At 43.3% G+C, this 15,848-nt stretch overlaps 2 protein-coding genes and 1 long non-coding RNA gene across 13 annotated transcripts in view; 1 reads left to right on the top strand and 2 right to left on the bottom strand.

The window, feature by feature from the left end:
* LOC110078583 (uncharacterized) overlaps window positions 1-15,848 on the top strand; it is a 301,586-nt gene that overhangs the window by 100,478 nt on the left and 185,260 nt on the right. The gene's annotated exons all lie outside the window — the stretch shown is intronic.
* Window positions 3,822-11,683, bottom strand: LOC110078559 (L-fucose dehydrogenase). Its single transcript, XM_020792859.3, has 9 exons — window positions 11,370-11,683; window positions 10,398-10,442; window positions 8,967-9,067; window positions 8,506-8,572; window positions 8,005-8,096; window positions 5,885-5,989; window positions 4,970-5,037; window positions 4,662-4,758; window positions 3,822-4,118 (listed from the first exon to the last, which is right to left on the bottom strand). Exons 1-9 carry the CDS (start codon window positions 11,602-11,604, stop codon window positions 3,954-3,956), a joined length of 975 nt encoding a protein of 324 aa, XP_020648518.3. The 5' UTR covers window positions 11,605-11,683; the 3' UTR covers window positions 3,822-3,953.
* The window catches only part of PLEKHA4 (pleckstrin homology domain containing A4), a 58,648-nt gene continuing 55,383 nt past the window's right edge, over window positions 12,584-15,848 (bottom strand). For 9 of the 11 annotated variants that reach the window (XM_020792716.3, XM_078377008.1, XM_072976687.2 and 6 more), the window contains one exon: window positions 12,584-15,687. In XM_020792716.3, coding sequence (XP_020648375.3) covers window positions 15,080-15,687 — 608 coding nt within the window. In that variant the 3' untranslated portion in view covers window positions 12,584-15,079. The remainder of the gene's footprint in view (window positions 15,688-15,848) is intronic. The other 2 variants (XM_072976695.2, XM_072976696.2) reach the window with 1 other exon arrangement.

Below are 15,848 nucleotides of genomic sequence, written 5' to 3'. Positions count from 1 at the left end.
TCAGTGATGATGCAGCTGTTGTCACCCATTCTACTGAAGAGCTCCAAGAACTCATGAATCATTTTAGCAAGGCCTGCCAAGATTTTGGATTAACTATCAGCCTGAAGAAAACACAAGTCATGGACCAGGGCATGGACTCACCTTCCTCTATCACCATCTCTACACAAAAATTGGAGGTTGTTCATGACTTTGTGTACCTTGGCTCAATGATCTCTGACACTCTCTCCCTAGATGTTGAGCTGGGTAAACGCATTGGCAAAGCAGCTACCATGTTCTCTAGACTCACAAAGAGAGTATGGCTTAATAAAACGCCATATACTAAGATCCAGGTCTATAGTGTCTGTGTCCTGAGTACACTACTGTACTGCACTGAGTCCTGGAACCCTTTGTGCATGGCAGGAGAGGAAGTTGAACATGTTCCATATGTGTTGCCTCCGATGCATTTTTGGCATCACCTGGCAGGACAAAGTTCCAAATAGTGTAGTCCTGGAACGAGCCGAAATTGTTAGCATGTATACATTACTGAAACAGCAACATCTACGTTGGCTTGGGCATGTCATGAGAATGGCTGATGGTCAGATTCCAAAAATTGCCTGTACGGAGAATTAGTGGAGGGAAAGCACCCCAGTGGAAGACCACAGCTGCGATACAAGGGTATTTGCAAGCGGGATCTGAAGGCCTTAGGAATGGACCTCAACAAATGGGAAACCTTGACATCTGAGTGTGCAGCCTGAAGGCAGGCGGTGCAGCATGGCCTCTCCCATTTTGAAGAGACAATTGTCCAGCAGGTCGAGGCAAAGAGGCAGTCCTGAAACCAGCCAAATCAGGGAGCTGGACAGGGGACAGATTGTATTTGTCCTCAGCGTTGAAGGAATTATCACTCTCGAATCAGCCTTCTCAGCCACACTAGACGCTGTTCTAAGACCTCTATTCACGTTTCCATAGACTCTTGAGACTGAGGGATGCCTATTACTGAGAGACTTTGAGTCCTGTGGTGACCCTTGTGCTTTCTCGTATGCATATTTATTCCGACGCCACTCCAGCTGACTTGAAGAGGGGATTACTCTTGAGTAGTAAATGGTTCCTGAAGTTGTTAGTCCTACCGAAGCAAGCTAATTACCTCTGTTGGGAGTGACTATATTTCAAGACCGTATTTCAAGACTGCAGTGTTATGCATGTTTATATCTCCAATGAGATCAAATAATTAAAATAAAACTCAAAAGTGTGGGCTGTAAATGGGATAAAGAAGATTTACCTTCCCTCTCCACCCACATTTATATTAACGTGTTTGTAGCACAAAGTCAGGTTTGAAATGGTCAGAGCTCTGGAAGCAAGTAGTTGACATTTAACAATGCATAATATTAAGAGTTTTATTGAGTCCAGAAATTGGAATCATCCAGACACAGAAAGATGGCATGTAGCTTGTGTTAAAATGCTGGGAAGGGTATTTGTGTCAGTATCCACTCTTCCTTGGCCGTGGGAGCAAGTGTCATACAAAGATGCAGCATCACCCTGTGTTGAAAACCAGTTAACCCTGGTACTACTCATGGCTGACAGCAGAGGCGTTCCTTATTTGCAGAGCGGTCTGAGAGCATTTTTAAAATAAATCTTGAATTTATTTTAAGTTTTGCTGTCACTCCTCTGATCTTGGGGAGCTGTCTATTAAATTTCCCATCCAAATCTCCTCCTAAACGTCCCCATTGCTAAGGCCAAGAAAACATGAACGCCTGCCAGAGTGGAATGCTAGTACAGTCATCTCCTTACAGGCAGAGAAATCATCCCTGTTAGGCCTATGGGCTTCCTCTGAGGCCTGTCAGGCCAAGCCATCACTCTCAGTTCATTGCCCTTGTAAAAGACAGATGCTGTAAATTGCTTTCCTCGGGCATTTCAAGATCTCCTCACACCCAACAGAGTGGGTGGGTTATTAGTTGCCTTCAGACAACTATTACAAAAGGAAATCTTGGTAGACTCAGGAGTTAGTTGCTACCGTTGCTTCACACCATGTGTATGCATTGACTGGCAATTAGCTAAGTCATTTGGGTGGATCAGTAACTCAGCCAAACTGCATGTGCACAGAAAGAGGTACTATGGCAGTATAATGTAACTCAAGAAACAGCTTGGAAAAAATGAGGTGTGAATGTGTAGTCCCATTTTGGTGAAGATATTTCTCATAATACTTGAGCATTTATGGATCAGTGAAAAGGGCAATACCTCTCCCACAGGCTCACTTTGCAGCCCTGGGCAAACCCCTTGATCTCAGTCTCATTTCCCCCTATTTGGAAAAGAGGGACGCTTTGTCCCCAGACAAACACTGGCTTCCATGAAAGGGGCTTGAACTCTGAATTCCCACATCCCACAATCTCACATGAGAACTGGGCACCATGTATTTTCTTAACAGCAACACATTCTTGAAGGTGGTTGGGAGTGCAGATGCAGGGTAAAGCACTCTACATAGTAAAACAAGAGCCCAAACTGGCATGTGAAGATTTAGCAGCATTAATACTGATACGGCAAGGTTTGTTCCTTTATAAGTGGTTATAGGTGCACATGCGCGGATAGGGGTACCTACACATAATAGAATGTGTTTCTGATTCCATTAACCAGGCCCCCCAAATTTTAAAGCCTTTAAAATTAAGTTACAAGATATTGGATACTTTCTCAAAATGGAGTGTTACTCAAAGCGACGGATATGGAAACTACACCTCCCTGTCCCATAACAGAGTTGGAGGCCAGTCAGCCACTCTAGAAAAACACAAGTTCTGATTGGCTGACTGAGGTAAAGTTGCCATCCAATGAGATGTTTGATGTCAACTGTTGACTCTTGGGCCTTGATGACAATTGACTGTCCTCATCAGTAAGAGGCAGTGACCACTTTGAACAGTCCCATAACGCAGTTGGAGGCCAGTCAGCCACTCTAGAAAGACACAGCATAATCTACAAAGCCTAAACGGCTTGGAATCTCAGTACCTGGCAGAACACAGTTTCCCAATTAAAACTGCCCATCCTACACATACCCCCCAGGCTGGATAGCTGAGGGTGTAACCCTGAGGGAAGCCCACAAAGAAAAAAACAAGAAACCAGACCTTTTCAGCAATCACCTCTCAACTATGTGATCGGTTACTATCCATTATCCGCCTAACCCCTTCGTTGCAATTTTTAAAGAAACAACTTAAGACCAAGGTACAGTATTTTGGCAGGCATTTCAAAATATGCCACCTACTGAGCCCACCTAAATTGTGGGGTGAGCCAACAATGCCAATTTAAATGTTTTAGCTGACTTTTAGAATTTGTTGTTTAATGTATTTTAACTGAGAAACAGGATGCCCAATGAGAAGCCTGCTCCAGAAGAATGGTGATCGCCCAAAATTAAGATGGAGGACTGTGCAGCAGTGATGGGCAGGTCGGAGGGATGAATATATACAGCTGCACCGATACAGCTTCCTTTCTGAACAGGGGAGTAGAGCCATGCTAGGTCTATATGCCAGGTCTCAAAGCCATCCCAGCTTGACCTTTTTTGTCCAGGTGAGCCAGTTAGGTCTCTGTACCATTCTGTCAGGAAGAACCCCCAGAATAGAGAATTATGGGATTTGTGGTATTAAAAAAATGAAAATCCCATTCCTAATTATGGAACTGATATATCCATAAATAGAAAATATGCTTTTCCATGGTACTAGACAAAAAAAGCCCATGTAATGTTCTGGAGGCAGGAGCTCGGCACTCCGCTACAGGCCAGCAGACTGGACCCACTCAGTGGAAACCTAAATGTCTTCTCTTCTGAGGTATGATGGAGATCAAATGGTCAAGAAGCATCCCACAATTCACCCAGTAAATATTTTTTAATTATTTTTAATGGTTGAGCGTTAAGACAGCCAGCCCTTCTGTAAAGAGGGGAATCACTGTTTTCTCCCCTGTCCTTGCAAGCACAGAGGAACTGTGATCCTGGCCCATTCCCACTAGCCTTTAACACCTTCAGTGACATCTTGGTGGTTCTTCGGTGCCATGCCAAGCTCAGCTCCTCCACTGATCACAAGGTCAGCCCCGGTAGAAAAAGTGGCATTAATAGCCAGGAACAAGGCAGCCCGTGCAACCTCTTCTGCGGTCCCGAAACGTCCCAGAGGCTACGAATGCAATGAAAAAGAGTGAGAAAGAATTGAGGACTCGATCTGCATCACACACACCACTTTGATGTACTCGGTTTCTCCCAAGAGTCCTAGTTTTTAATTAAAAGAAATGGCCGAGTTTAAAACAGAACTAGGCTCGCAGGAAAAATAAGTAGGGCCTCGAGATATTTTGGACTACAGTTCCCAGAATATCTTATCACGGGCCAGGTGGACTGTGATCATTTAAACAATAATACAAGTTTCTAGTCCTTCAGCTTATGAGATCAGCGAACTTAGGAGGACAGGCTACAAAGGATTTCCAATCGTTTGAGAGGCTTCGATTCTGTAATACTCAAAATGTTCATTTTCTCCATGACTAAACATAAGTGTATATGCAAAAATGGCTAGCATCTCCAAATCTGATTAGATTTGCATATTATCTAAAGATTGTAGAATCTAATAGATTTTTGATCATGCAGATCATAGCAGTGTTTACGGGGGTGGTGTAAATGCAGCCCTCCTTATCCAACAGTGCCATATCCATTGTACCACAACACTTACCGATTCATCACAGCCTCGCTGGATTGTTGCCTCTGGATCACCTGATTCGCTTGCCAGCCTCTGCCACAGAGGAGTCCAGATATTACCAGGCGAGATACTGGAATACAAATTATTGGGGGTTTTTTTATAAGAGAAAAGGGGGTATCAGGAAAAAGCAAGCGGTTCTATTTACCTATGGTGAGTGTTCTTCAAAATGAATGAGTTTTAGTGGAGATTTTTTTATGGAATACTGAAATTCCGGCTGGCCCTAGGGAGGTAGTCTATGAGAATGGTAGTTCACAATGTACTAACAACATCAGCAACATTACCTGTTGACTCGGACTTCGTTTTTGCTCTCATCGAGGGCCAGTGCTTTTGTCATGGCAGTTTCAGCACCCTGTAAGTTTTAGAAACTGTAAGTGAGGGCAACTAAAAGGCCATTAAGATAATAACATTCAAGGTCCCTATTTCTTTGAGGCATAACTGGTTTCAGTATTCCTGGGGGTCATAATCTAAAAAAGATGACTCTTCCCCCCTCTGGTTTGTGGTACGGAAAATCACTGGGACAATCATCTCACAGAAAACGCTTCCATTTCCCCTCATCTGTAGACCAGACCTCTAATCAGTAGCACAGAAGCAGGGGTCAATTTTAGTTTTTAAACAATGGCCACCCTGATGACAGAGTTATGGTTTTTCAAGGTCTTTCCCTTGTAAATAGTTCCTGGGCTCCCTTTACTTGAACGATGGTGAGGTATAAATAAAATGAATGAATGAATGAATGCATTAATGAATGAATTGATTACTTAATTAATTAATTAATATGAAGACCTGGATAGCAACCACCCAAATGACATCACTCACAAGGAGTTATATCAAACTTCAAATGTGTTGCAAGTAATTTAAAAAATGTTTAAGAGATAAGAGGGCTCTGTACCTTCATGTCACTTGGCAATTAGCTGACTAATCTGAACCATAGATCTCAACAAAACATACAACCATGTATTATGTATGGAAAGCGCAACCATTTATAAGATTTATAAGACTAACCAGGGGGCTAAAGGCCTATTCCTTTGGTCCTTAAGTGTAACTTAATATACATAAATTACCTAATGAACTTTCATTGTATTAAAAAAACCCTTATTGGTTGTTATTAAAAGCACAGGATCAGAAGGTTCTAAAATCTTTGGCAACTGCAGTTTTAAAATAAGAGAAGAGAAGAGAAAGACCCTTGATATTTCAATTACCTTGGTTGCGACATATGCAACAGAATTATAATATCCAGTATAAGTAACAAGGCTGGAGATGTTGATGATGTTTCCTTTTGTCATCCGGAGATAAGGCAGCGCATACTGTTAGCAGAGAGTTGAGGAATAAAGGTGACCAAGAAGCACTACACCAATATAGGAAGCTAACCTGTGTCTCACTGGGCCACTGACCCATTAAGCCAATCAATGGGGCCGGTCCTACCATTAGGCAGAGGCAGAAACCAGCAGCTGCCTCGGGTAGGAGAGCAGAGGGTTAGTTATCAAAATGGGACGGTTGCATTTCTGCTGTTTTTACTGTGTTTTTCGTACTGTTCTTATTTATAAGCATTTAATATTATATTTATTTAATTCTTTTGAATTATTTCAATAATTTATTGTTCTCACCTTTCAGTACTACCCTTTCCCCCCAAAATATGATACTACCTACAATAAGCCCTAGTACAGTATGATTTTTCAAGATTTTCATAATATTATCCCTACCCCAAAAATAAGCCCCATTGAAGTGAGACCCCACCCTCCACCCTTGTGCAGCAACCAGAAGAAGAAGATGTGACTGTATTTGAATACATGTAGACTGCTGTACATGAAAAATAATAATAAATCATCTCCTGAAAATAAGCCCTAATGCATTTTTGGAACAGACATTAATATAAGACCCTGTCTTATTTGAGGGAAAACATAGTACAGTATTTATTTTTTAAACACTGTAAGCTACCTTGTGTCCTTTTTAGAAGAAAGACAAGGTACAAATATTTGAAACAAACACATCACTAAAACCAGTTATTTACGTACTATTTATATTATTCCACCTATAGGGGAAAGGATATAAGGCAGGTGTTTGTGGAAGTGTTTCTGAAATAGTCTGGCTCACTACACCTTGCGCCAAGTAGGGGCACCATTTCCTTCTTTGCCTCAGTTAAAAAAAAGGCTTAGCTCCATATTTCTTCTCTAATTGGCAGTGCCAGCTCAAGGTTGAGTCAGGTTGGGTACGCTCACGAGGGTGAGGGCGGGGGGGGGGAAGGAATGTGCAGCCTAAAAATTAAATTATGAATCACCCAGAGAGAGATTTCAGCACTCTGGGGTGGTATATAAGTGAAACCAGTATGAAATATTGGTTCAGACTAAAAGTGTGGGACTAAGAACAGGGCTGTGAGTAAGAAATTTAAATCAAAAAGAGAGGGAGAACTGCAGAGGCCAGAGTTCCGGTTGCCACTTGCCAACTTGGGTTAGACTTTTGAAGACTCCACATGTGGAGCTGATTCTTCTAGGTACAGTGGTGCCTTGCTTAGCAATGTTAATCCGTGCCGCAAAAATCGCTGCTAACCGAAAACATCGCTAAGCGATATTAAAAAGCCCATAGAAACGCATTAAAACCTGTTTAATGTATTCCTGTGAGCTTGAAAACTAACCTTATGCGAAAATCCTCCATTGTGGCAGCCATTTTCGGTGCCTCTAAAGTGAGGCAACACAGCGGGCGGCCATTTTGTTTACCCAGTGGCCATTTTGGAACCGCCGATCAGCTGTTAAAAAATCATTGCTTTGCGATGGTCAGTAAGCGAAACAGGGTACCGATCATCGCAAAGCGATTTTTCCCCATAGGGAACATCAAAAAGCGATCGCAAAAACATTGTCGCTATGCGGTTTCGTCGCTAAATGGAGCGCCCGTTAAGCGAGGCACCACTGTACTGGGTACCCAAAGCAGTTGAGATCTCTTGGATTTTTATCTGAATTTGAATCCAAAGGGACACTTGAACTTTACAAGCAACTTTTATATTAGTGCTGTTGCTGAGGTTGAAGGGGGGGGAATTGTAGCTTTTTAATTGTTGTTATAAATTGCTTATGTTGTTGTTATGTAACTGGATAAGGGGGGGAAACTATTTTTTGAAAGTGTGTTTGCAGTGTCCCTCAACAGATATCTCTGGAGGGAGCCATGCTGAGGAAGGCTGCTGTAGAAGACAACGAGCTACATAGATCTACATTCTGACAGGCTATAAAGCAGCTTCTGATATCTGATAAGGGGCTGGACTCAATGAACCACAGTGTCTCTCTTCCAGCTCTGCTGTTCTGCAGTGTTCATGATGATGACTGACATCACTGACCTTTGCTGCTAAGAAATAGCTTGTAACATTGATGTCCCCCAGAACGATGAATTCTTCTCCGGACACATTGTCTATTGGTTGTAAAGGGGGAACTGTTGGGAAGTGGAAATACAAAAGTAAGGTTTTTTTTCCCATGAAGGTAAGATGAAAAGTAGACAAGATTCTTGGAATCTTGCCTTTTCCTTTTCAATTACTCAGCATTTTCCATTAAACGCACCAGACAACACAGACATACAACATATCAACATATGTATCAGACAAACTGAATACATAAAACAGTCAACTCTAGAGTCTCCTCCCTGTTTCTCTTCTCTGCCAGTATAACTTACCATGATGCTGGCAGGGGCTTTAGTACCAAATATGTTAATTATCCAACCTGTGAGCTCAACACTTCATCTCTTCCAGGGTTCCTAGGCCTGCCCTTCAAGGAACCTCCCACATCCCACAAGACACAGGCACCCGGTATCTCCCCAGATCCAAATTGTTTTCAAAATTACTCACAAACTGAGGCATTGTTCACAAGGCAATCGAGGCGTCCATACAGGCTTATGGTCACGCAAACCAGATTCTGTGAAAAGGAACAAGATATATAAAGGGAAAGATTTTGGGCAGGGGGGACGGTGACAAGAGAAGAACAACAATGCCTATAATTTTAGAGTGGCAAAAGAGAGCAGCCTCCTTCAACCTAGCAGATTCCAAATGTGTTGGAATACAACTCCCATGATCCCCACCAAGAACAGAAACCTACATGGCCAGAGCTGGCAGGGGTTGTTACTCATCATGTCTGGAAGGCATCTGGACTCCTAGGAGAACCAGGCCATTCCAGATGTGGGATCTTTTATATCACTGCAATCCCCAGGGAACAATGGTGGATTTTAAGAATGGGATCAGCAAGCAAAAAGCCGATGCCAAGAAGCCTCCCGCACCCCAACAGTCCTGCTCTTCCCACATTTCTAGCTTACCTTAATATCACCTTCAATGCCAACATCGCAGACCACAAAACGAGCTTCTCCAAGGCACCCAGACGCCTCCAGTTCCCTTTGAAGGGCTTCCCCCCTTTCCCCTACAAGGTCATATGACAGAGCAGTTGCAAACAGAGTTAGTGCAGAGTTCCAGGAACAGCAGAGATGGGTGGTGGTAGTTGGGGGCACATCAAGGAAGAAGCTTTCAGTGATTCCCTCCTCCCCTTAGTGGGCTTTGCACTTCTGCCTTTGAACCTGTTGGAATCCAGTTTATGTTGCAAGACGTTTTATTCTTAAAAATAATAATAATTTGAGAACTTTTATATTACTGTGGAAGCTGATGCAGCATTTGTGAAGTCTTATCAGGTGATACTTTGGAAAAAAAAAGGTGAACTCAATATATCCAGGTAAACACCCAGTACAGTATAGAGAAAGCAACATATAGATTTTATTACAGATAAAAATCAGGTGGGGCTATCTGGAGTGGAAATGTAAAGTTGAATGGAATGGAACTGATTGATTTTTATTACTTTGCATTTCTACTCCAGATACCCTCAACTAGAGGAAACTTTCCCAGCCAGATAAATATATAAACATCCACAATTAAACACTTCCATCTAGCATCAGGACTCATAAAAGGTTGGAGCAAATGGAAAAGGATGGCCTCCAATGATATTTCATAAGAACAGGCACAGCATAGCCCTGGGAGAAATCCTTGTGTCACAAGTTGCTAGTCCTCATGACCACAAATGAAGTTTCCCTTAAGATTTACAAGCAAAGTGAAGATAATCTCACAGGATAATGCTGTGAGTGGGGAGCCAATGCTACTTAAATTAGAGCATTAGCATTGCTTTTGAAAGCAATGGACATTTTGGGAATTGGGTTGTCAATGAATTCTAGAAAATTGTTTTGTTTTTTCCTTACATATCCTCTTTTACCTTCTGTACCCCTTATCCTATCCCAAGTTATTACAAAAAATAAAAATTATACAGTATATTAAAAAAGGGAAAGGGTTTTGTGGTCATTTCTCAGCTGTACAGAGGACAGAAATTCAGCAGGTGACCTTTCTGCATCGTTATAACTTTTTGCTAAACTATACCTGTCAATTGTGTGCCACTTTAAAAACCGAAAAACTCATGTATTACTGCTTTCCTCAGTCTACACAGGGAAAAGTAAACCCCGTAGCTGTCCAGTTGGATTTCCAGTTCCCACCAGTCCCGGCCAGCACAACGAATGGTCAAGGATGACAGGCATTGTAGTTCGAAAACTCTATAGAGGGCTACACATTTACCTCCCTGGTCCTGCATACCTCCTTCTCACGTTTCCTCCGTTTTTTCTTGCCTCTTCGATATCAAAATCTCATACTGCCTTTAGCTCAGCTAGACGTATGCAGACGTGTGGGGGGAGATGGAGAAAATGTTTCAGACTTACGTTCACATTCCTGTGCACAGAAGACCACCTTGGCTCCTTGGTGAACTGGGAAAGGAAGTTGACATCAGGGGGAGGGAGAGAAAAGGTGAATGCAAGACAATGCCAAGAGATTCAGATCACATGTTGGCATTAGACCAAATGGTTCCTCTCACCCAGACAGGTTTGACACCTTCCTCCCTCAACCAGTTACCTCAGGTCTTGGCCAGCAATTTCCATCATATACCATGTTGACACAGAATGATGGAGTGTGTAGTCTGGCAACATCTGGAGGACCACACACTCCCCAACCCAGGTCTTGGGGGCAACTAGCCACCCAGCTCTCAAAGGTTTGAGGAAGCAGCTTCTCTCACTGCTACTTGGAGATGCTGGAGGTGGATCTGGAAAACCTCTGCCTTCAAATCAGAAGCTCTTTTGCTCTCCCTCTTGTTCAAGCACCACATGTGAACTTCAGGCCAAACCAGGTACGTTTGGGGCAGGGTGTGGGCAGACTGCCTACCTGCCGATTATTGAAGGAAAGGTATACCCATTCTAACCATACAAGGAGCAGGGGTAGGAAAATGACCTGCTGTTGCCCATTTGTGTTTCTGTGTGGGAGAAATCCCCATCAGGCTCTCAAGAACAAAAAAGGAGCTATGTTTGCAGTATGGGGAGAACAAGCACCGCACTCTCTAGAAAGAGAGCCTGGGAGCATGTACAGAACACATCTCACTATCCTCTTAATTCCGTCCAGATTTCTCCACCACAATCTGCTTCTGGACTGGGGAAGAAAACTTCCAAGTCAGTATGGAAGTACGTCTAATCGTGTAGCGAACTCCTCTCTCCCTTCTCCCCACCACTTCATCATCCTCTGTCCATCACAATATATCTTGGACTGGGGAACTCTTAAAAGAGTTAGATGGAGCCCGGGCACCTGCTTGGCAGCAGCTCTCATCGATCTCCCCTCCCCGATCGCCTTCCCCCGATCGCCCTCACCGAACACTTTCACGATCGCTTCGCCAATGCCTCTGGTGCCGCCCGTCACGATGACGACCTTGCCCGCGTAGCACAGCTCCCCTGCCTTTCCAGGTGATGTCTTGCACGGGTAGCGCAGCTCCCCTGCCACTCCAGCTGATGTCTTGCACGGGTATCGCAGCTCCCCTGCCATTTCTGCTGAGGTCGCCTCTCCTCTCAATTGCCAGCCGAGTTTTGGAGGCAGAAGCCGCAACATGTGGGTTTTTTAACCCATCGGCCACGCCTCCTTTTGCACAGCATCCCTCCTAGAGAGGGGCGGGATGTCGCTTGACAAGTTATTGGGAAGGCTTTAAATCCTGTTGTGGTCGTTATACTGTATAAACTGTATCACCTGCCTACAGTACTTATTCAGACGGAAGTCCCACTGATTTTGAGAGGGGAATTCCTCTCGAGTAGCAAACGGTTCTCGAAGTTTTAAGTCCCACTCAATCATTTCTGATGAGGTCTGAGCAAACAAGTAAAATCGGGGTTGACACTTGTATAGTTCTGAGACTTGCTTCTTCTGAGCAAAAAAAAAAAGTGCATAGGCTTTCTTTGACTGGATTATATTTTGTTTCTTAGAAATATAAAAGGTTTTGTGTATTATTGTAAATCACTTCACTTGAAAGTGGTTAAAAACCAAGAATTAAAATTAAATGCAAGATGCCAAGCAAAGGGCGGGTTTTGGTCTTCCAGATTGGGTTTTGTACTATAGATCCTGCGTATTAGACTGGATAAAAGAATGGATAACCTTAGAAAATGATAGATTACTCAATTTGGAAGGACATAGTTTGTAGTTTGGCTGGCATGCTTTTCTATGGTACAAAAAAAGATAAAGAGCAGAAAAAGTTAAACAGTGCTGGTGCTTTTGCTTTCCACATTAATTTAAAACATGTGACATAATGAAAAGTATTTTTTTTATATACAGTGTAATTTTCTGTTTACTCAGAAGCCAGCCAATTATTTCTAATGGGATTAACGCCCTCAAAACTATATTTGAAGGCTCCAGCCTTAAGCGTGTCTATATCTCCAATGGGATAAAATAAATAAAACTCAGGAGTGGAATGTAAATGCAATATACGTACAAGCTTTGCCTTCCCTCCCCACCTACATTTATATTAAAGTGTGTGGAGCAGAAAGACGGGTTTAACATGGCCAAATAGGGCAGCCTTAGAACAAAGTAGCAGACACTTAAGGAAGCATAATGTTAGACTTTTATTGAGTACAGAAATTGGAATCATCCATACACAGAAAGATGGCATGCGGCTTGTGTTAAAATGCTGGGAAGGGCATTTGTGTCAGTAGCCACTTCCTTGGGCGTAGGACCAAAGATGCAGCATCACCCCCTGTTGAAAACCAGTTAACCCTGGCAGCGCTGGTGCCTGACAGCACAGGGATTCCTCACTCAGTTTGCATGGCTGGAGGTCTCAAGGCATATTTTTAAAGATATTGTGTTTCTCTTATTTTTTATTTTTTTTTTTTGCTGTGACTACTCTGATCTTGGCAAGCTGCCTGCTAAGTTTTCCATTTAAATCTTCAGAAATGAATTCAAGATCTGAGTTTCTCTGCACAATGAGGAGTTGAGACAAAAAAAAAAAACAAAAAACAACTTGGGGCACCAGGGCATAGTGATGGACACTTCCACAAACAACTAGCTCTGATGACCAGCGGGTTCCATGAGGTAGCATCCAATGAAGCTGAGTTACCTCATTCCAGTACCTGAATATGAGCTAATGGTGGAAATCCCTGTCTCTTCCCCTGCAGTGTCAGACCTTTGCTCTTTGTGCTTCAATGTCTCTAATCGGCTGCCTTTCCCCCACCTCTAGTACAACTATCCATATTTCCATTCCCTGCCCCTCCCACCACCTTGTCTGACCCACTCATGCACTCTCTTCCTCCCTCCTCCTTTTTAGTCAAGATTCTGTGTAAAAGAATAAATTAGTAGAGACCGAATTTATGTAAATTGTTCCAGAATATGGGCTGTTTAGTGCTTCCGCAAGCCTCAGCCAGCCCTTTGCCCGCCATTGGACCTTTTGTGTGCCAGTTTTAGATTTTATTTACATTAAAATTAGGGACACTCTTTCAGACTCTGGAGAAGTTACACCTTTGAACTAAAACACCCAGAATCCCCCACCCAGCATGGCCATGGATCATGGGGAGTGGGGGAAAGGGCAAGGTGTTGCACAAAACAGTCCCCTTTCCAAGCTGTGCTCCTTTTAATGGGCACGAAACTTCACCAGACATCCCTTGTGTTTCCCTGAGCACACCCGCCTATCTTCTGCCTGTCTACATCCTTCCTCCATGGTCCAAAGTCCCCACGCCTTTGAGAGGATGCAAAATCCCCCTTCACCCATTCCCAATAGCAGATCAGACCCCTTTCCCTTGGTTTTTCCTTTTCCTGACACTGTGCAACTGCAGGCATTCCTGAATCACCTGATAGCAAAGCCCTTGAGCCAGGGCACTTTAGCTGTGGGTACGCACACTCAGCAAATGATATATAATGTGTTTTTTTAAATTTAATTGCCTCAAATAAACAGCCCCATTGCTCCTGAAAGATGGCACATATATCCAGGGCTCCATTAAGGCCAAGAAAACATGAACACCTGCTAGAGTGGAATGCTAGAACAATCATCCCCTAACATGCTGAGAAATCATTTCTGTTAGGCCTATGGGCCTCCTCAGAGATCTATCACACCAAGCCATCGCAATCTCCTCCTCTCACACCCACAGGGTGGGTGGTTTATCAGTTGCCTTCAAGGGATGATGAAAGTAAATCTTGGTAGACTCAAGAGTTCATTGTTGCTGTTGTTTCACACCATTAGGGTGCACTGATCGGCAACTAGCTAAATCATTTGAGTGGCCAGTAACTTCTGCAGATTTCTCTGAAGAAGGTAGTATGTTGACCGAACAAGGTAATATGTGTCAAGAAATGGCTTGGCAAAATGAGGTGTGAATGTGTAGTTCCATGTGGATGAAGAAGTTTCCCACAGTTAATGAATGTTTAGTGAATATGTAAATATAGATTTCATATTTTTTAGATTGGCACCTTCCCGTAACTATTTCCTTGGGCAGGCTTCTATATACATACATCCTTGGTCTGGATAGATATTACAGTAATTCACTGAGTGGCCCTGGGCACATCGCTTGATCTCAGACACATTTCCCTCATTTCAAAGAGAGAGAACCACAGAATGCTGTATCCCCAGACAATCACTGAGCTCCAGAAAGGGGCTTAACTTTCAATTCCCACATCACAGTTTCATGTGGGAGCTGGGTACCATAAACGTACTTAACAGCAACATACTGTTGCACAGACACAGTGTAAAGCACTCTACATAGTACAACAAGAGCCTAAACTGGCATGTGAAGATTTAGTGTTAATACTGATGGGGCAAGGTATGCTCCTTTATACGTAGTTATAGGTGCATATATGCAGGTGGGGATGCCTGCGTGTAAGAGAATGTGTTTCTGAGTGCATGAGTCAGACTCCTTAAAATTTCAAGGTTTTAAAATGAGGTTACAAGATGTTGGATACTTTATCAAAATGGAGTATTAGTCAATGCGATGGACATGAAAACTGCACTCTGCTGCTGCCAACCCCTTATTTTATTTCTTCATGATGGACCTCTGGATATTGGCAGGCTAGCAGCTTTACACCTGACCAGTATCCCCACCCTCTGTAACCATATAAACTAAAAACTGGTTTTCACCAGTGTGACTTTGACAGGCCGCATACTGTCTCCGAAGTAGCTGACCACTTGGCGTGATGCATTCTCACCTCTCCACTTGGGGCACCTACCATTGGCTGGGATTCCCTGATTACCCCCAAGGTTATGCTCAGAGGCCCACACCTCACTGTCCCATAACACAGTTGGAGGCCAGTCAGCCACTCCAGAAAAACACAAGTTCTGATTGGCCGATTGATGTACGGTTGCCACCCTGGGAGGACTGTCCAACAGAGCTGACTCCTTATTGGTTGATTCTTTTAGGTTTGATGTCAACTGTTGACTTTTGGGCTTTGATGACAATTGACCGTCCTCATCAGTGTGAGGCAGTGAACAGTCTGAAGCTTTCAAGGCACATGGCTTTTGATTGGTTGGATAAGATGAAGATGATGCCTTATTTGTTGTTCCAGAGTTACTGCTACAGCTTAGATTTAGAGTGGCTTTATGGTCATGCTCAGATGTCCTACTGTTGGATTCTGGGTTCTTGTAGATGCTGTCATTCGGGAGGTGATGATGATTCTGGCTTTCTTGGGTTGCAGAGTTATCATCTAAGGAGGAGTGAGAGCTGCTCCTTCCTAGGGAAAAAAAACACCAGACGACCTTCAGCTACCATTGAAGCACCTGACCTTTGTGAGCAACAAGTAGAACAGATGGCATAAATATTACAATTTTTGACTGAGGGCTTGGCAACACTGCTCATTTGGAGCAGGTTGGTGAGGGATCAATAGGGTGGCTT

Source organism: Pogona vitticeps, chromosome 6, assembly GCF_051106095.1.
Source record: "Pogona vitticeps strain Pit_001003342236 chromosome 6, PviZW2.1, whole genome shotgun sequence".
NCBI lineage: Eukaryota > Metazoa > Chordata > Lepidosauria > Squamata > Agamidae > Pogona > Pogona vitticeps.
Note: the sequence above shows the minus strand (reverse complement) of the source record. Positions and strands in the feature narration are given on the sequence as shown.